The sequence below is a fragment of the Stegodyphus dumicola genome, chromosome 6 (assembly GCF_044657685.1).
Source record: "Stegodyphus dumicola isolate Sdum_Otavi_A_Nest chromosome 6, ASM4465768v1".
NCBI classification, from domain to species: domain Eukaryota; kingdom Metazoa; phylum Arthropoda; class Arachnida; order Araneae; family Eresidae; genus Stegodyphus; species Stegodyphus dumicola.
This window is the reverse complement of record NC_140773.1, coordinates 101729660-101752427: the sequence shown is the minus strand read 5'-3', so window position 1 is coordinate 101752427 and position 22768 is coordinate 101729660. Positions and strand designations below refer to the sequence as shown.

At 33.4% G+C, this 22768-nt stretch overlaps 1 protein-coding gene across 1 annotated transcript in view; it reads right to left on the bottom strand.

The window, feature by feature from the left end:
- Positions 1-399: 399 nt before the first annotated feature.
- The window catches only part of LOC118203224 (neuroglobin-like), a 196439-nt gene continuing 174070 nt past the window's right edge, over positions 400-22768 (bottom strand). The window contains exon 4 of the mRNA XM_035348464.2: positions 400-957. Within this exon, the coding sequence (XP_035204355.1) occupies positions 679-957 (279 nt within the window). The 3' untranslated portion in view covers positions 400-678. The remainder of the gene's footprint in view (positions 958-22768) is intronic.

Sequence of the window (22768 nt, the reverse complement as noted above, 5' to 3'; positions counted from 1 at the left end):
CAGATATAAAATGTAAGTGCTTTTATCATATTTCACTTATATACACTATTAAATTTGAAATCTGGTTTTGTACACACAAAAATATTCATTAACACGACTAGTTTTTTAACATTTTACTCTATTGCCTATAATTGAGATATACAAGGCGTTTTACGCTTATCATCTCCCTGCAGTAACACGTTAACCGGATTTACAGTTAAGTATTACTATAAAAAAATCTAGTAAAATTGTAATATTATACGTGCACATAGAAGATTATATTTTTCACCTATTTTAAAATTCGCGGTTATAGTAGGGTTATAAACTATTGTTTAACTGTCTTCAAATCACATTGAAAATACTAATAGGATTTTGAATAATTTGTGTAATGAATAGAATTAGCAAATAAGATAAAAATACTAATGCAAGAAATTTGTTTAATTTTAATAGAGGCGAAGCTTTTAATTTATGATGACTACAAAAATGCACATGCAATGTCCTTTCTACTGGTTATCTGAAATATTGTAAAATTCAGTAAATTTAATGTAATATTATCAAAATATTTTGCTTCAATGTAGAATTTATTATAATTCTTAAAAAATACTTGGCACATATAGAAAACGGCAGCTGCACACGAATATTTGCGATTCTCAGAAAATGTCTACTGAAGTACTGTGCAAACATGAACGTGCGAAACTTTTAAGACTGTCCATTGGTCAAAGTCTGAACTGCAGGACACTGAGAATGAACACATTTTTCCTCTTGTTCTTTGTGTTCCTGTGGCGACGGTGATGGTTCAGGAGAAGCTTTCGGTGGTTGTACTCCACTTGTTTTGGTCTGAAGAGCTCCTAAATCAAAGCCTTTGACAACAGTGTCGAGGATATAACGAATGGTGATTTTGTAAATGTTTTCCATATTGTCAGTATACCGATCCCCTAAAGTATCTTGAACCGCTTCGAGAAATGGGCGCTCGATTCTCTGAAAAAGAATAATAATTCTTAAGTACTTTTTTTCAATGCAATAAAATTCATTTATGTGAGAAATAATTCTCTGTTTTATTACATAAAGAATCAAATCTTTACGAATGTTTGTAATATAAGGATTATAGAGATTGTTTATTGCTAATAACAATAATGCTGCAAATGTTCCCAAAGTGATCAGTTGGATGAACGATCCATTGAACCCATTTAAAATTCTCTCAGTTAGGTACGTTACTAAATTTCGGAAATACTCGTCTGAAGAACGTCAAAACAACTCTGTTCCTAAGTGCATAATGTATGGTGCTAGAAACCTCTTTTTAATTACAATAATGCTGGAAATGTTCATAAAATTATCAATTATTTTGAAAATTATATGTTTTAAAACTACATCTATTGCATATATTAAAAAATAAAATAAAGTTTTTAAGAAAAGTATTTTCTGCTTTTAAATCGCTCATTCTTTTATTGCCGAGTACAGAGTTTGAAATATAGTAAATACTTAAATAGCTCTAGAGCTATTTAGTAAATCCAACTTTGCTACAACCATAGAAAGAGAGGGTTGCTTTATCTGCTACATTGGTATATGTCTTCTTCACTGGTATGGATTTTGGGATACCGCCTTCAGAATTTGAAATTTTCTTTCGAGTTGGTGAGATTGCAACTTTGCTTTGATTATTATGTAAACAATCGTAAGTGTGCAACTTTTCTGATAATTCTGCAGGCAAGTTTAAGTTCGGCCAAATGTCCAAAAAGTGATCTCTTATTCATTTGGTCAGCTATAATGAGCCGCTCGAAATCCTCAAATTTTGTAACATTTAATTCTCTAAGCCAATTTTCAAAATAACTGGTCGGTTCAAAGTAGAAATCACGCCAAGTGCTTTCTGGTTTCTTCCGATGTAGAGCGAACAGTTGTCGGCATTTATCAGCGGTGAGTTTATACCTCTTTAGAAGCATTTCCTTCATCTTCTGATAATTCTTAATTCCTCTTCTGGCTCATGAGCAATCAATTTTCCAATTTCTGTTGGTAACGACCCCACCAAATACGGAACCAAAGTTTCTTCTGGAACCTTTAAAAACTTCAATTGTCTTTCGAAAAGATTTAGGAACAAGGCCATGTCATTATCATTAGGATCTCAACAATAGGACCTGCTATAGTGGAGAGGGGTGTCTTCTGAACTTCAAGTTGAAATCTAAAGCGTTCCAATTCACAAGCTCGCTCTTCTTTTTGTTCTTTGCTAATTTCTCTTTCTTAGCAGCTTTTTATTGAGCAATACGTTCTGATTCAGGTTGTTACTCTTTCTCAAGTTTTTGTTCTGTTATATTAGTTAACACATGTTTCATTAATTCTTCATCATAATTATTGTATTTCATTATGAGTTCCTTTAACTGTATCACTTTTAGACTGTCTGCCTCGACTAAATCTAGTTCAAGGGCAAGAAGTTTTAAATCTTGTTTTCTCCCCCATACCTAAAAAGGACACTGTCTTTTGCGAAATTTAAACGCAGTCGTAAAGTCTCAGTTAAAGTTCACACTATGACTGTCAAAGCTTAATATTCTAATTTTATACTTGTTTGAATTTTAAATGTATTTAAATTCATCTTTCAGTTCTTAGATATCATTGATAATTTCAAGCACTTAGGGTCATACAAAAGAAATCAACTTTGTAATAACTGGAAATAAACACTACTGGGGTGCTACTTTGGTAGACGGTTGCACGGATTTTTGGCGATTTACGTTGGCGCAATTGTTGGTGCGATTTTTACAATCGTCAGCCATCTAGAAAAACGCTGTTTTTACGCATAGTAAAGTATTCGAAACTTACAAATAAATAAATAAATAAATAAATATCGTTAAAAGTAATGGATTAATTTTTTGTTGAAAATGTCTTTTTTTAAGATGGCAGGCAAGTGTAAATAAGTACATTTACTATGAGTATAAAGTACTAAAGTAAGGCTATTATTACTTTCATATAGCAAAAAAGAGAATAAAAACACCGCTATAAAAACATTGTGCCAACGTTTAATTAGATTAAAATATTACAGAAATTGAATATCGAATTAAAAACCATCCTACCAACATTTAAAAGAATTAGAATATTATTAAATTCAAATACTTTAAAATACGTTATATAAAATATAATTAACATTAAAACATACATGACAATAATTATCTCAGCAATTTTTGAAAATAGTGCATTAATTTTTTTAACAAAAATTGAAGTATACAATTATAAAATAAAAGAAAAATATGTGCTTACATTTTTTTGAGTAATTTAACCTCTTGTTTATTGATAAGTACCACAAAAAAAATCGAAATCATAATTGAATCGGTATCTTTTAACCATCTTCATCTGTTATCCAAATATCTCGCACTTCATTGAAGAAGCAATTAGCGAGGTTTCCTCCAAAATTTCCTCTGACGCTATTAACAATTTATAAATAAATCTTTGATTAGGAAAGACAGGTTGGCCAAAATAAAGTCTCAAAGGGCAATTTTTTCATTCCAATACCAATAATTCTTGGTAATTACCAATAACAACATTCGTCTTCGAAACGGAGATATCCATTCCATTTGAAATCCGAGGAATTCGAAGAGATGAATAATAAAATTTTAAAATGGCGCGGTAATGCACAAATATTCAGTAACCAATCAGGGAGCTGATTACATCACGCATAGAATTAAAATTATTTAAATAATCATTCATAATAAAATCATTTTTAAAACAAATGCAAAATTAAATTTTATTTTATTTAATAGCCATAAATAATGTTTAAAACATTAGATTAAATTTATAGATATTAATAAAACCAATTACTTTTTAAGTAAGGTGACGTCATTGATTACATCATCCACAACATAAAATTATATAAAATATTATAAACAACAAAATTTTTATTTCAAATAAAAATGTAAAATTAAATTGATTTTTAATATTTAGAAGCCATAAATAATATTTAAAGCACGGAAGTTATGCACAATAAAACGCATTATTTTTTTAATAAAATGACAACAAAGTATCGGTTACCATAAATAACTTATCCAGCAATGGGTTTACCATAAGTTGTATTACTCGCCAAAAGGCAAATCGCCAAAATGTCGCCAAAATCCGTGCAATTGTCTACCAAAGTAGCACCACTACTGGTTTACAATACTTACAGTTCACACATTAGTATCAATTAAATTCAAAGTTAATTCAAAACTTAGTATCAATTAAAATTCTAATATTACAAATAATCAAATATTATTCAATAGTTTTAAGTCAAGATTACTTATCATAATCATACACATCGGGGTAGATGTTAGCAATGCAATTTCTGGGGTAAGAAGATCCATTCCTTTCATAAAAGACAACAAAATGGTTATCACAACATCTGAATGAAGTATCCTGAAACAAAAGTAAATTCGACGCGTTCTGCAACTCTATACTGCTGCCTCACGTTGGGCGCCAATTTCTTTGTATTAATGCTTAAAAATCAAAATCAATTAATTAGGAGTTAATTTTAAATAACATTTTATTAACACCTAATATTAACATGCAGAAAACGATAAAACAGAAAATGAAATTACATAAAAACAGTTTTAAAGTTTACAGCGTTTGTTCAAAACAATAACACCTCCCTTCTGCAGCTCACGTGCGTTGAACTGAGTATTTTCTCTATATTGTCGGTAGAAAACGTTGCCGACGATATCATTTGTTACAATATTACTTTTCTATAATTTAAAATAAAATGATTGTTGTTGCTGCTTATTCATTTACTAGAAAGTCCGGCGGTCATACGAAATGACCGCTGTTCTAGATATTATAAATTGTAATTAAAATGATTTGTCCAAAGGTGTCTGCTAATTCAAACTGAATTACCCCCACTGCAGACGGCGAGGACGCCCCTTTACTTACTGTCCCACGGGTTTCCCCCTTCTATTTGCTTAATTGCTTAAAGTAGAGTGCAATGAAGGAAACCACTAGCAGTACATTTCTTAAGAGCTACCGCTAGCTCAATAAATAAAGGTGATTTAAATAATAAAATGTTCACATGTCAAAGATCTCTTTGCACACAACATTTCTTGTGTAGATCTTTCCATCACTTTTAAGCTCGCCTCGCAGAAGACCATCAATTATTTTAAATTTTACGTTCGTCCTTTCACGAACTCTTGAACAGGCAACATAAAGTTGACCGTGTCCAAATGCAGGCTCAGGTAAAAAAATGCCAACGGCAACCCTGTGCCGTGGCAACTTCACCCCATTGGCTAGTGCAGTTACGCAAGCAATCAATAAACTATCGGCAACATACAGACACTTAAGCAGCATATAATAAAGATATTTATTTCATTTTATTTGTTTTTTCATCGTTGATGGTTTTTGCCGGTTGCATATTCCGAATAATAGTATTCTCAATTCTATTATATATAGATGTTAAATTTATTTATTTAATGTTAAATGCACCTGCTCTTGTATTTTTCATTTTTCCGGCTTAGCTTTCTCCTAATATTCGTCACGCGCTGCACTGCACTGGGAATAAAACAATTTACAGTTACTCAAGCAACCAATAAACTATCGGCGAGAAACAGATGCAAAATTTATTTAATAAATGTTAAATGCACGTCCTCTTGTATTTTTAATTTTTCCGGTTTAGCTTTCTCATAATATTCGTCACGCGCTGCACTGCAAGTGGAATAAAACAATTTACAGTTACGCACGTAACCAATAAACTATGGCGACAAACACTTAAGCCGCATATATATAAGATTTCAGTAGAATTATGATGAAAATTGTTTTTATTTCTCCGCGCAATGCAGCGCGTGATAAATTTTAAGAGAAGGCTACGCCGAAAAAGTAAAAAATATAAGAGCAGGTGCATTTAACGTTGAATAAATGGATATGTCTTTTATTTGTATTGAAATTGAATAAATGTAATTGACTAGTGTTAGCTGTAACCGTAACTCTACTCTTTTGCTTTCTAGAAATCTCGAGAAGCAAAAAAATTACTAGAACTCTCTCGCGACCGATTGAAAGCTTTAAAAAGCCTGAGAGAAACATCTCAGTTCAGTTGCTTAGTTTCTGTTAATGCAATTTGCTTAGCTTTCTCTTTGAAGTTCGTTGTATTTTAACGTTTTTAGAAGTTTAAAGTATAGCTGCTGGTTGTATTGCGTTCTATTTAACGTATTTGCGTTTTGCTGATTATTACTGCCTGATATTCTGAACATTTGTACGAATATCGCTGAGGAAAATTCCAGCGTTTTGCTATATTTCTTTTGATAAGAATAAGTTTTATTAACCTTTTATTGGATTTGTGCATTCAATCTATTACGAACCCGTACGTACGCAACAATATATATGTATTAAATTATAATATAATATGTATATATTAAAATATAATAGTATCGTATGTACATATAATGTAATAATAATGTATATATTCATGTATATGTGTTAATAACGTATATTAATAATGTTAATAATGAGTTCCTTGCTGGGCTGCCTCGAATTTCATGACCTACACAAGAGCGCTTTATAAATCCTTGACATATGCCATTTCGTAGAGCTTTCTGTATTTCAGTATCCCGGATGCCATCGATGAAGTATACTGCAGGTACAGGATTTCCCTTGCTTCTGTCGGGCACTCCGAAAAGGCGAGATGAGACAGACTTTCAAGTTCCTGGAGTGTTTCCGTGGGCTTCTTTTGACGGGATTTTAAGTGCAGCCTGTAGTCTTTTAAACATTTTCCCCTAAAGCGCAGCTCCAACGCGCCAGATAGAACTTCGAAATCTAGTCGTTTTGGTTTCGGAAAACGTCTGAAGGATATCCGCTGAGTCTGCCCTCAAAGAAGAGACAGTCCTTAGACTGCGAGATGACAGTCCTTAGCTTGATAATCCCATCCATTCGCTTCCGCTACAGTAGAAAATTGTGTCCTATATCCTTGCCAAGAAGTCTTCGCGTCATAGTGGTTAACTTCAAACAGGGACGAGCAGGCATGGATAAATATTTTAAACCATCAGAATTGTTCCCTGCCGTCGCTACGAAATTCTTTAAGGTATCACCTTTTGGTGACCGCAGATACCCTGTCATTAATTTGTTGTTCCACGGCAAAAACTCTCTTTCCTGTTTGTTCTTTGACAAAAGAAACTCTGTAATCGATTTGTTGTTCCACGGCAGAAACTATCTCTTCTATTTGTTCTTAGACAGGAGAAACGCCTCCTTCAGCTTGTCCATCTTTAATTTCAAACGCGTCTATATTGCCTTCCATAGCCTCAGATTTGTTTTCTATTATGCAGGTAATTTCTCTTTTCATTACCGGCTTCCATCTTGTTTTTGAATGGCTTACATTTCTTCTTTAACAGATTCTTGGCTCGCTTTCATTTCTTCTTTGATGGCGCTTTCCTTTTCTTCCTGGGATGGAGCGAAGGCAGTCAGCAGCTGAGTTGTTCATCCTTCGCTCTTTTCACTGGCACTAAATCCCACTCCTGACACCAAAACGTGTTGCATGCGTACGGGTTCGTAACAGATTGAATGCAGTAGTCCGATAAAGAGTTAATAAAATTTATTATTACCAAAAGAAATATATCAGAATTCTGGAAATTTCCTCAGAGATATTCGTACACGTGTTCACAATATCACTCAATATAATCAGTAGTTATGCTTCAAACTACTGAAAACGTTACAATATAACCAATGCAAAGCACATCTAAAGAGGAAGCTAACACTGATATCGACAATAATTAAGCAACTGAACTCAGACGCTCTCTCACTGGCCTTTTATAGCTTTCAACCGCTCGCAAGATATTTCTGGTACTTTTTCTAGTATTTTTCGCAAAATATTTTTAGTATTTTTGGAAATTACTGGAAAGCAATAAGAAGATGGAATTACGATTACAGATAACATAGTGGTCAATAACATTTATTCCACTTAAATTCAAATTGTAAAGTTATCCATTTACTCAATGTTAAATGCGCGTGCTCCTGCATTCTTAATTTTTGCAAGCATAGCTTTCTCTTAAAATTTGCCTCGCGCTGCATGCACGGGAAAATGCAACCATTTTAATTATAATTCTACTAAAATTAGCTATCTAAATACGAATTTCGGAACAATATGTACATGTATATATTTATGTAATAATAATGTAATATATATATATTAATCTATTATTTTAAAGTACAGAACACAGTCTTTAAAACTTATTATTTTAATTTAGATGAATGTATAAAACGTGTAGATTGTTTTAGAATATCCTGCTAATGTGTAAGTAGAACTTTAAGGGAAAATCAATTAAGTATACTATTTATGATAACAGTTTTTTATTCAGTGAGTCATTACCTAGTTATAATTTTCTAAAGCCTTTACTGAACAAATTATATTATATCATATTCCGATGGTTTTCAAGCTGTGTTCTGTGGAATACTGGGGTTTAAATGCCGTTCCTTTAGAGCATACACAAGTTTAAATCAAAATTTCAAAAACTTTTGAACAATTTATGAACCGTAAAATCATTTTTTCAAAATAACTAATAAAATAATAATACTTTTATTTCTTTTGTTATTGTTAACCTAAAGTAATATCAAGTAAATCTGTTTTTATGAGCAAATGATCTTATAATGAAATAATGATTTTTGTTTCATTTTTCACATAAAATACAAAATACTGATACAATTTTAATGCTTTTTTATATATACTTTTCGGAATGTGGTACGAAACATTTTATCGAAAACAAACATTATAGGAGTTTTACATTATATTATTTAGGAGTTTTACAAAATACTACGTTTCAGAGGCTGCACAAAAGAAAATGACTGCTTTAGAAAACACAAAAACCTAACAAAGTTTGAAGCCTACTGTCATATGCTCTCCATAAAAAGGCTCACCAATAGTCGAGCGGTAATACTAGTAAGCGACCTGGGCTTAATTCCAGATGAGCGGGCTGGCTGCATGAACACTTTCGTAGTTTCTGCGATGAGTAACGTGGGTGCGAGCCAGTTGCCCTTAGAAAGTCCTCCAAGAAGGCACCCCTTCCCTTAGGCAGATAGCCCTCACGTGCTTTCTCATAATCAGATTAACTAACCGAACTATCTATAGAAGGGAATTTTATCTTACAATACATAGCGTAATAATGATTAGGTACATTCCATTAGCCTTATCCTGTATACCGTGCTATAATTTATGGGCTTACTTTTGTAATCCTTCAGATAAAGTGTCATTTTTACTTCCTTGTACGAAGTAAAGGAAGTATTGTAATCACGAAAAATTCCGGGTATCATATTTTTACGAAAATATCCATTTTCAAGGCTATTGGATGCAATTTACCGATGTTTTTGCGTGACATCTGTACGCAGAATAAAAGACTCTTTTCCCCCAAACGAAATATAAAACATTTAAAATGGATTCTGAAGAGACTTTTTTCGTGGCGTCTGTACGTACATACGTACACATGTATGTATGCATATCCCATAACTCAACGATAAATAGCCTCAGAACCTTGAAATTTTGTCTATAGAACTGCTATAATATGTAGTTTTGCAGCTCCCTTGTTGGTTACAATCTACCGCACCAAAAAGTATATATATAACCATTCTTTTACTCAGCTCCGTAGACTCAGTTCTTTTTTTACTCTTATATGGTGGTAAATTGTGCATTTTTTGCCTTAAAATGATTGAATTATGGTGTTCTTATCTTCCATGTAAGGTTATTATGCCTTTAGTTAATCTGCACACAATAGTTGTAGAATTTTCAACAATTTAAAAGTTGTTTAAGTGCAGCTAATCTTAGTTTTTTTCTTCATAGCAGCCGTATTTGTTTACATTTGAAACTTAGCAGAAGAGTGAATTAAATATTGCGGCAGCTTTAGCGTCTTTTTGCCGAGTGGGAGCAAAAGGAAACTTAATTTTGTGCACCGAAAAATCTGCCTTTTTGCCTGCTGGCTAAATTGCTTGTTTTTGTGCAGAAAATCTAATATTAATTGTAAAAAAAAAATTTTTAAATGGTTTTAACTGTATTTGGTGCCTTATGTTTTTCTATGTCTTTCAATTTTTAATGAAGATATTTCTGAATTTGTACGTATTTTTGCCTTGCCGCGAGGTGAGAACTGGAATTAATTGAATGAAAATTACTGAATCGACTGTGAAAAACTGTTTCTTTTTTATTTGTATAATTTCTTTTATACATTGTTTTAGATTTATTTATTATAGTATTTGAATAAAACATATGGCAGCGATTAGATAATTCTTCAGATGATATAATTTTTGTGCATTCTGAGTTATCAAATAAATGAGGTGTAACGCTGTTAAGTGAACCTAGCGCCAGTGTGTCGTTATGGTAAATAAATATAGTGAATTTTAAAGAGTGCATTTTTTCTATTGTGGTTTATGCGGTATCGACGAAGTAGATTTAATTCAATTTAGTAAGTTTAAAGGAAATGTAGGAAAAAATGCATATAATTTAATATTCCGTACAAGGAGGTCATGTGGTGTACACATCAGATTTTTTTTTTTTTTTTTTTTTTTTTGCATTAAATGGAAATTTTTTTATTTAAAAACTTTTTTTTATTTAGTTAATACGTGCAGCCAAAAATTGAAGTGGGTTGTTCTGACAAAGGGTAAAGTTAATATTGTTAAAAGACTGAAATGAAATTTAAAATAAAATGATACTATAAATGACAGGAACAAATAACTTCATTCATTTTTATGTAATTAAAAATGTTATATTTGTCTTCAGTTTTTAATGAGGTAAAATACGATAAACGAGAGAATAAAATTCCACTAAGTAATTCTGCAGTGAATTTTAGTCTTTTTACTAATGTAAAAAATACCACTAATTTATCTAGTAAATTGAATGAACCAAGTGCAAGTTTATCTGGCTATTTGAAGCTCTTTCATTTCAATTGAGTTTACCAGGAAAGCATAGCAAGGTTACAATTTATTACTGTATCAATTAAATTTGTTATTTTGTTTCTTCATTTAGACTTTTCAATAAATTTATAACACCCTGCGCATTATTTTACATAGCTGCAATATCACATTATTTTATGTGCAACAATATTATTTTAAATATAAATAATTAATTTGCTATGAGCGTTAAACATCATAGTTTCGTCCTTATTTTGATTTCAAGAAAAACGTAAAACTGACCTAGAAAGCTGGAGCTGTGTGACGTCGTGGATGCTTCAGTGGGAACAGAATCAACACTGATAGTGGTGATGCATCACTTTTTAATAACACAACATATCACAGATACACCATTAATACATTTAGAAAACTTTAGTAGATATCCGAGCTGGTGACACGATCAGAGACGTTAACGAAGATGGTACTCGTCATCACTCGACAAACAAAGTCTCCACACCTCAGCTCGCTGGCGGAGCTTCCCAAAACTCTTCTCTCACAGGCGTCTCAACAGAACTCTCATCTCTTTACGCATGCGTAATTCTCAGTTAAGTCGTTGCCATTCACAGTTCTTTAAATAAGGTGTTAAAATGAATTATAGTACTCGTAGTGTGAGGAGTTTGCTAACGACGTTGTTCTCTCTAGTCAAGAGCATCATAGGTCTTTCTAGTAGAGTTCAGGAGCGTTCTTTACAGACTAACTCCTTCCGCCTCCAGATTTTGTTTTCCTCGGACACAGAGGAAACAAAACTTTGCAGGATAAAATAGAAGTTCAGGCAGGCGTTCGCTACAAACAAACACCTTCCGCCTCCAGTTTTTGTTTCTCCGGACACAGGAGAAGTAAACCTTCACAGTTCACAGTTTCTGGTTTCAATACAGATTGTTCAACTTTTTACCAGTTAATTTTAAACCACACTGTTACAAAGGTTCTCCACTCTCATAACCAGGCCATCATAAAAATACATATAACAATACATATACAATATATGAAAAACCAACACAGAAATTTTGTCTTTATGAATCAAGTTAACAATTTACTATATAGTATGAATTTAAAAAAAAATACAATATACATAATCAAATAACAAAACAATTTAAAAGAAATGATAACTAGTCTATTTAACTGGCATGTACAGAGTTTCTACTTAAGTAGTCTACATTTAAGTTGTCACTTCCCTTTTTATGATGTATCGTAAAATTATAAGATTGCAAGGCTAAGGTCCAGCGTAATAATCGACTATTTCTACCTGCATTATTTTTTAGCCATACTAGTGGATTATGGTCCGTTTGAATTGAAAATTTAGTCTGCCCATCTATATACCCTTTCAATTTTTTTATTCCATACAGAATTGCGGCACACTCTTTTTCAGTGGTGGAATACTTCCGCTCACTATCAGTAAATTTTTTACTGAGATACAATATGGGATGTTCTTTTCCTTTATCATCCTTTTGGGCTAAAACAACACCATATCCTTGATCTGACGCGTCTGTCTGTAGTATAAATGGTTTAGAAAAATCGGGTGCATGTAGCACAGGCCTACTAGATAGCTTTTCTTTTAAGGATTTGAATGATTCATTACATTCATCATTCCAAACAATTTTACCCTTTTTGTTATTCCCTTTTAACAAATCTGTCAAAGGTGCGGCTATAGCAGAAAACATGGGTATATATTGTCTGTAGTATCCAGGTAACCCTAAGAAAGCTCTAATCTCAGTTTTAGTTGTGGGAACAGGAAAATTTTGAACCGCCTCGATTTTTAGTTCTGCTGGAGAACGTTTTCCTCGACCTACTATGTGACCGAGATATTGCACTTCTTCTTGTGCAAACTTGCACTTAGAGGGTTTAATAGTTAAATTGGCTTTTCTTATTCTTTCTAAAATTTCATGTAAATGTTGTAAATGTTCCTCCCACGTTTCAGAAAAAATAGCAATATCATCTAAATAAGGGGTCGCATATTTCTCACATCCGCACAATATTTCGCTCATCATTTTACTGAAATAATAAGGAGCATTTTTAAGCCCAAATGGCATGCGCAAAGGCCTATATACACCAAAATTTGTAGCAAATGCAGCAATTTTCTGAGCCCTAGGGGTCAGCGGAATTTGCCAATAACCTTTAGTTAAGTCTATCAAGGTGATAAATTTGGCTGCTGCAACAGTTTCAACACGTTGCTCTATATTGGGGATCGGATAAAACTCAGTACGCGTTATTTCGTTTAACTTTCTGTAATCAATACACGGCCTAGGATCCCTACCTGGTGCTTCAACAAGCATCATGGGTGAAGTATACTCAGAGGGTCCTGGTTCAATAATCTTGTATTTTAACATTTTTTCAATCTCGACTTTAAGAATTTCGTTCTGTCAATTTGTCATTCTATAAGGCTTATGCTGTACGCGTTTGTCACTGATTAGTTCGATATCATGTTCGACTAAATTTGTTTTCCCTGGAATATTCGAAAATATAGCAGAAAACTTTACCAACAACTTTCCCAACTGCAGGATTTGTGCATCACTGAGTCTTTCTTTAAGATTATCTTTTGCTATTATTTCATTAAAATCAAACACATTGGGGTCGGTTAACATATAAGGAAAATCCTCCTCTAATTCCGAGGGTTCAACTATCTCCTCGTTGTCAAGGAGCACCATATTCAAAAGTTCAGGTCTCTTATGATAAGGTTTTAACATATTGATGTGATACACTTTATTCCCTTCCTGATTCCCTTCAAAACTAATCACATAGTTTGTTTCTGATAATCTTTTCTCTATTTTTCCCGGCCCTTTCCATTGAGGAGCGAGTTTATGTGGTTGATTCACTGATAATACTAATACAGAATCTCCTTGCTGGAATTCCCTTTTCACGGCATTTTTGTCATACCATTTCTTCCTTTTGTCTCTCACCTCTTCCAGTTTCTCTGTAGCTAATTCTCTACTTTTCTTTAACCTATTGATTAATTCGAAAACATATTCTATTACGGTATCTTCTTTTTCCTGAGGATCTAACCATTTCTCATACAATAATGCGACAGGTGTTCTGAGGTTGGTCCCGTACACTAACTCAGCTGGACTAAATCCTGTACTATCATGCGTTACTGTCCGCAGGGCAAAGAGAGCGGCAGGTAATTGTACTTCCCAATTTGGGGCAGCTTCAATACATAATACCTGTAAGACCCTTTTTATTGACCTATGGAACCGTTCTACAGGATTGCTCTGGGGGTGGTAAACCGAACTTCTGGAAATTTTTATACCAAACCTCTTCAAAAATTCAACGGTTAAGCGACTCATGAAAGATTTTCCTTGATCAGTTTGAACCTCCCTTGGAAAACCCATCCGACTAAATACCTGCAAGATTGCACTTACAACAGATTTCGACGTTATATCCGGTACCGGGACGGCGTCAGGATATTTAGATTGTAAGCACATAACTGTAATAAGATATTTATTACCTTCAGTAGATGTAGGCATAGGCCCGCAAGCATCTACATTAACCTTACTAAAGACTTCCGATATCACAGGTACTATTACCAACGGTGCCTTCTTTTTATCACTTGATTTTCCTACACGTTGACCAGAGTCGTATGTTTTAACGAATTCCTCAATGTTTTTATAACAATTTGGCCAGAAAAAATGTCTTAGTAACCGGTCTTTTGTTTTCAGAACTCCTAAGTGACCTGAAGTTCCTTCATGACAAATTGCTTTAATTTGCTCTCTGAGGTTTTCTGGAACAACAATTAAATGTTCTTCTCCTCCTAACTTATTTACCTTCTTTTTTACTAAAACCCCATTTTTAATCCCATAACTTGTTTTACTTCCGCTTTTTACTAGTTCTAATAAAGGGGCAAGTTCTTTACTTTTTTGTTATTCATCAATGAAAGTACTTGAGTCAATTTGAATTGCAGGACTTGTGGGGACACAAAGGTCGACAGGAGGCAATATCTCTCCATTTTCTGACCTCTCATGAGCATCGTCCTCCTCTTCCAATTCTAACTCATTCTGCTCAGAATTTTGATTCGTCTCACATAAATTTTCCGCTTCCTTTAATTGTCGTGCTTGAGATCGAGTAACGACCGCATTAACATTACCGACATACGACGAATAATTTTTCTCAGTTCCTCTGAGAAGAGCCGCTGTCTGGTTACCTAATATATATCGTCCTTGGTCTAAGTGGTCTCCTATAACAGCTGCTTTGGTGGTTACTGTACCCAAATCGCATTCAATATCTACTTCAGCAACAGGTAAACAAGTCATATGATCATCCAACAAATGTCGAACCCACACATGTTCCCCCTTCATTCTATCTCTGTCTACATATTTCTGACAAATAATATCTACCGTTGCTCCTGTATCTCTTAGAATAGGTACTTCAAAACCATTTACTCTTCCATTTAACGTATAGGGATCTAACAGATTCTTCTCTGATCTCCCGCTTATCCGATACAAATCTGCCTTTTGGGTTTTAAAATTAGGGCACTGAGGACGTAAATGGTCAAAAGATCCACATTCATAGCACTGGAGTCTTTTTCTCCTATCAAAATTCGAGTCTGACTTTTTCCCAACATTGCGTGCATCATCATCTTTTTTAAATTGTGTACCTTGAGGGTTTTTTCTATTTTTGAAAACGTTACCAGTGGACTGAAAAACACCCATTTGTCTACCTGATATTATCGTTTTCATTTCACCCAATTTCGTTTTCCCAACCATCGTCTTTTTCGCATCTTCAAATTCCTCTATTTTACCCACCAACAGTTTTGGTGAAGTGATCGTAGCCCATTCATCTATAAAATGTTCCTTAAACTCATTAGGCGTGCGCCTTTTAATCTGATCTACCAACATTAAATCCTTGAGTTGCTCAAATGTTTCGATTTTTAATCCCTTAAGCCACCCATCTAAAAATGTCTTAATTTCGTGATAAAAATCGTACCACGTAGAATCCGGATTTTTCTGAGTCTTAACAAGAAGTTGCCGAAACTTCTCCGCACTTAATTTAAATCTTTTAAGTAATAATTCTTTAATATGTTGGTAATCCCTAGCTTGTTCTTCAGGTTCCCTAGCAATTATATTATTTACCTCAACCGGAAGGACACCAATGAGATATGACACCCATTGATCCGTGGGCAATTTTAGAACTTTAGCTTGCCTCTCAAAAAGTTCTAAGAATAAACTGATATCATCAGTTTTTAAATTAAACTTGGGCATAAGTTTCTGAAAATTCTGATTAAATACCGCTTCACCTCCAGGTTTAGCAGATTCAGTGTTCTGTTTTGCTTTAAGGCATTCTAGTTCTAACTGTTGCCTTTCAATTTCTTTATTTTGCTGTAGTATCTGAAATTCCCTCTCCCTAGCTTCCTGTTCTAACTGTAATTCTTTCGCTCTTGTTTGCTTCTCTAAGTTTTCCTTTTCTATCCTATCAGTCATAATACTTTCTAACAAATTTTTAACAAATTCTTCCTCATAATTTTTACTATTCGTTATTAAATGTTTTAAATCTATTACTTTCATATCTTCTAAAGCTATTTCCCCAAGTTCTGAAGCGACAAGGAATAGATCCCTTTTCTTAGCTTTTCCCAAAAATGCCATTTTCACAAAAGTAATTGCTCAAAACAAATAAGAACACAAATAGTTATTCACAAGTAATACACATAAAAATATATCAGAGATATAAAAAACACTTTCTTCTTACTTACAAAATTAAGCAAATAAAAATAAAAGGTTAATAAAAGCATTAATCACTGTGGATTTATTTCCCTTCAAACATAAAACGAATAAACAACCTTACTGAATACTTCTTATAAAAAAATAATAAATTCTTTTCATTTAGTACAGCCAGACAGAAAAAAAACCAGAGTGGCGCCAATAAATATAAACACCTTTAATTAACTATCGTTTCAGATACTTCCGTTAGCAACCACATGGCCAACGCAAATACTACGTAAATTCGATAGGCGCAGGTTTAAATCAGAACACTATTAGAACATTTCTTTACTGCACAAAGTTTTAATTTTTATACAATGAAATGATAAAAATTTAACATTCTACTTATCCGAAAAAACACATCATATTAAAATACAGCACTGGTGTGCTTTCATGAGAAAACCAAAGTAACAAGTTTTTAATATCTTCAACAACTTATTTCTTTCACAAGAATTTAACATAAATTTTCTTCTAATGACTTAGAAATGAAAATTGCAATATTGCACTGATGTGCTTTCACATATACACAAAATAAACAGTTCAGATTCTATCACACCAATTTATAACGAAATGTTAAACATAAATACACTGATGTGCTGTTTATTTACGGGAATGGATTTTCCCCATTATCATACTAAAGAAAAATATCTCGTTAGATATATAAATGCAACACTTTGATTGTTTTAAAAACTCTTATGCACTGACGTGCTATAAAATGCACTGATGTGCTACGTGTTAATGGGAAAATGTTTTCCCGAATATACCACAAAAGGAAAATATCTTGTTAGATATACTATAAACCAAACACAGTGAGTGTTTAAAACTCTTATGCACTGATGTGCTACTTCTGCTTTGGGAATTGATTTCCCGAATAAGTAATAAATAACTACATTATACACTTCAGGCCTGGAAATGAATATTGTGGAGAACACATACCTGGTCTCTTGTCACACAAATCTCGGTGGAACCTCCAAATTTTTTGATTTTCTTTTTGTCTGTGACGTCGTGGATGCTTCAGTGGGAACAGAATCAACACTGATAGTGGTGATGCATCACTTTTTAATAACACAACATATCACAGATACACCATTAATACATTTAGAAAACTTTAGTAGATATCCGAGCTGGTGACACGATCAGAGACGTTAACGAAGATGGTACTCGTCATCACTCGACAAACAAAGTCTCGACACCTCAGCTCGCTGGCGGAGCTTCCCAAAACTCTTCTCTCACAGGCGTCTCAACAGAACTCTCATCTCTTTACGCATGCGTAATTCTCAGTTAAGTCGTTGCCATTCACAGTTCTTTAAATAAGGTGTTAAAATGAATTATAGTACTCGTAGTGTGAGGAGTTTGCTAACGACGTTCTCTCTAGTCAAGAGCATCATAGGTCTTTCTAGTAGAGTTCAGGAGCGTTCTTTACAGCTGCACAACATGTTTGATACTTTCTCTCACTTATATATTTACATTATTTTATATGTAACATTTATTTAAAAAATGAAATTACACAAAATATTTTGTAGTTTTCTTCACTATATATTTACATTACTTTATGTATTGTGTTGTCCAACCGAGATAATGGTTAGCGACTCTGACTGCCGTATTGAAGATCACGGGTTAGAATTCCGGAGAAGGCATGGATGTTTGTAAATGTATAATGTCTGTGCGGCATGGTAGCACTCTAAATATGCGGCTAGCCGAAAGTACTTTTGAGACGTTGGTGGCAGGAGACCCTCGGACCTATCTCCCACGGGGGATTTGCTCCATCAAAATTGGGGACGGAACTGAGCAAAGTCGTACTGTCACCTGTAAGGTGCTCAAAGCTCTTGCCAACGACAGGCGCAATCTTGCACTCCTTGCCATGATGAAAGACAAGTGAGATAAGTCACAATAACAGCAACTTTGTGCACTGTACAATAATATGTATTTAAAAATATTCTTCCATAGAAAATAAGACCATATATAGCATATTAGTCCAAAGGGGCTCTGTCCCTGAAGGACTACTATTTTCGTTTTGCGATTTTGCGTTGAAACAATATAAATCTCCGTTTCACTTTTCAAACTGTTGCCACCAAATAATAGAGTCCTGCATTATATTTGAAGAAATTAAATAATGAAAAATCTGCATAAATGTATGTATATTTCTTGCATTGTGATAAAACAATGGTACATACAGCCATCGAATTTTGAATGACGTAGTCCTCCTACGAATATGGGCATGTGGAAGCCCAAATTTGAAATTTGGAATTTGTTTTATGATCGATTTCATATTTTGTAAAACTTTAACGAATTTTTGAGTAACAAACTCCACGATTTGAAAGCCAGCAATGTAAACAGTCTACGGGAGGGGGGAAACCTTTTTATCTCCAGCGCGCGGAAGTGTGTATCCGAAATTCTAAAGATAGGTTCATTTTAAAATTATTTTGCGACATTGCTATTGAACTGAAATTTATGGTTTAAGTGCGAAGAACATGATATTTAATAAATAAAGGTAGCATACAAAACCTTAAAAAAACGCCCTTTTGGACGTAATTTAAAATCTGAAACTTTCAGATTTCTTTTTTTTAATTTAATTTCGTAGCACTTACACTAGTGACCGGATTGTTAGGTACGCTGACCACCGGGAAGGCGACCCGGTTTGGCGGCATATTTGGTTCCTGTTTCATATTTTTTCCATGCAAAGTGAATACGATACAGTCTTTCCTAGAAAGTTCTTTACAAGAGCATTCCTATTATATGCAGATAACTCTCGTGGGCTTTACGTTATTCAGAAAAACCCAACTCAAATTACGTAATTCGATTTACCTCTCTCAAATATCTATAATCGTAGGAAACCACTTGTTATGTGATTTAAGGGTCGAATTTATAAATTTGAAATATATTATATACAGACAAAATTGCCAAATTTTTATAAAAATTATGCTTAAATACTGTTCAGGAAAGAGGAAGACTGCCCTGACATTTTAATAAATTATTGTGAGAAAAAATTAAAAGGCAAGGGTACTAAGAGAGGAGGAAGGAAAATATGCTGTTTGATTGTAAACAAATAAATTATTCAGCATAAAATTAATATTTATAAATATTAATATAATATTAATATTTATGAAATAAATATTTATGAAACAAAAATAATATTTTATGTTTTTTCAGTGTAATTTTAAGTTGAATTTTTTAACGAACAAAATGTTAAGCAATGCAAATATAGATCGTGCAAGTTAATAATATCAAATATAGATCATGCTGGAGTGTTAAAAAGGTGCCTTATTTCCTGAAATATTGATTTAAAAAATACATTCCTACTTATAGGAATTCATAAAATTATAGAATATTATGAAAATAGTTTCGGCATTGTGTTTTCATAAATATACAATCTAAGTTTGTATATAGTCCAGGCTGAACAAACATTTTACTTCGAAAATAAATATAATAAAAAAATCTTATAAACGGAAAAATCTGATAATCTGGACGTGATTTAAAATATAAAAGTTTTATATTTTAAATTACGTCCAAAGGGGCGTTTTTTAAAACTTTTTGTGTGTTACCTTTATTTATTAAATATCATGTTCTTCACACTTAAAACATAAAATTCACAATATTGCAAAATAATTTTAAAATGAGCATATCTTTAGAATTTCCGATACACAGTTCCGCGCGCTGGAGATAAAAAGGTCCCCCCCCCCATACAGTGTTGCCATTGCTCACTCTTAAATCGTTGAGTTTGTTAATCAAAAATTCGTTAAAGTTTTACAAAATATGAAATAGATAATAAAACAAATTCCAAATTTTGGCTTCCAGATGCCTATATTCGGGTGGAAAAGTACGTTATTCAAAATTGGATGGCTCTAGGTCACGTTGTTTTAACACAATGCGAGAAACATACATACATTTATGCAGATTCTTCATTCATTAATTTCTTTAAATATAATACAGTGCTCTAATATTTGGTGGTAACAATTTGAAAAGTACTAATTCAGAAGTCAAACAACAAAAATCAGCGTTATACCTACAAAATTTTCACAGGACTAGTTTCGATGGTTTTACCGAACCACCATCTTCAGCTGCAAAACCGCAAATGAACAAGATAGGAAATAATGATTAGATAAGATAAGAAAGCCTGGACAAGAATAAGCAAGTGGCGCCATCTGTTGGCGAAACCAGAACTAAAACATAATTTCTCTAAAAGCCGAAGGCAAATTTGGATTGGAATTAGGATCGTTAACTAGAACAGAAAGATTTTTTTGAATGTGAAATGCCTCTAGAAAATCCAGTTCTCCAATGGAAGATATTTTTTGAATAATTTTGGCAGCAGAAAAATTGAAAATGTGATTTTCGGACCAACAATGTTGAGCAACAGAAGACTTCTGTGTTTCCTTTTTTCTAACATATGCCTCATGTTCTTTGACGCGAAATTTTAAGGCTCTCTTAGTTTGGCCAATGTAAATTAAACCACACTGGCAAGGAATCCTATAAATACCCCAGGACTTCATATCCGGAATGGGGTCCTTGAGTATAGAAGTTGGAATTTTATTGATGGGAGAATAAACAACCCGAAAGTTAAATTTCTGCAAAATATGTGCAACTTTATAGCTAATTGATGGAAAGAAGGGAATGAGAACAGAATTTTTATAATCTCCTAAAATAAGAGTGTGGCTTTTAGAGTGTTGAGATGAGAATTTTTTAACTGCTTGATTAATAATGTTGGGTGAAAAGCCCCTGTCAATAGCTATTGCTTTTAAATAATTTAGTTCTTCATCAAGGGCTAGTTTGGAGGAGCAAACTTGAAGAGCACGGAAAACATAGGAATAAAATGAAGCTAACTTTTGTTTAGTCGGATGACATGATTTAAAGTGTGGTGGAAGGCAAACCGATGAAGGTTTACGGTAAACTGTAGTACTGAAGTTGGATGTGTTACGTGTGACCAGAATGTCGAGAAATGGAAGAGAATTGCAAGTCTCAAGTTCAAAAGTGAACTGAATAGCAGGATCAATAGAATTCATTGTTGAAAGAACTTTATTTAAATCATCTTTATTACCTTCAAACAGGGTAAAAGTATCGTCTTATGATTATATGCTCTTCCCAAAATTCATAAAAGTGGTATTCCTTTCCGCCCTTTTGTATCAAATTTAGGTACTGCCTCGTATCCTTTAGCTAAATATTTAGTTTCTAGATTTTCCACTCTATTAGACAATAACATTTACACCATAAAAAATTCAATAGAGTTTGTAAAAAAGGTTAAAAACATTTCTCCTAGTAATTTACTCATGGTTTCTTTTGATGTAAAATCATTATTCACCAATGTCCCAGTGGAGGGTGCATTAAGATGTCTAGAAACCAGACTTCGCGAATTTCATTTCTCTTGCATCGAAATTGATGAGCTAATTTCTCTCACTCGGCTCTGTTTGAAACAAACACATTTTGTTTTCCAAAATAAATATTACAAGCAAACTGAGGGATTAGCCATGGGAAGCCCCCTCAGTCCCATCCTGGCTGATATCTACATGCATTACTATGAATCAAAATTGTTTGAAACTTTAAACTTCCCGGCATGATTCCGCTACGTAGACGATACTTTTACTCTGTTTGAAGGTAATAAAGATGATTTAAATAAAGTTCTTTCAACAATGAATTCTATTGATCCTGCTATTCAGTTCACTTTTGAACTTGAGACTTGCAATTCTCTTCCATTTCTCGACATTCTGGTCACACGTAACACATCCAACTTCAGTACTACAGTTTACCGTAAACCTTCATCGGTTTGCCTTCCACCACACTTTAAATCATGTCATCCGACTAAACAAAAGTTAGCTTCATTTTATTCCTATGTTTTCCGTGCTCTTCAAGTTTGCTCCTCCAAACTAGCCCTTGATGAAGAACTAAATTATTTAAAAGCAATAGCTATTGACAGGGGCTTTTCACCCAACATTATTAATCAAGCAGTTAAAAAATTCTCATCTCAACACACTAAAAGCCACACTCTTATTTTAGGAGATTATAAAAATTCTGTTCTCATTCCCTTCTTTCCATCAATTAGCTATAAAGTTGCACATATTTTGCAGAAATTTAACTTTCGGGTTGTTTATTCTCCCATCAATAAAATTCCAACTTCTATACTCAAGGACCCCATTCCGGATATGAAGTCCTGGGGTATTTATAGGATTCCTTGCCAGTGTGGTTTAATTTACATTGGCCAAACTAAGAGAGCCTTAAAATTTCGCGTCAAAGAACATGAGGCATATGTTAGAAAAAAGGAAACA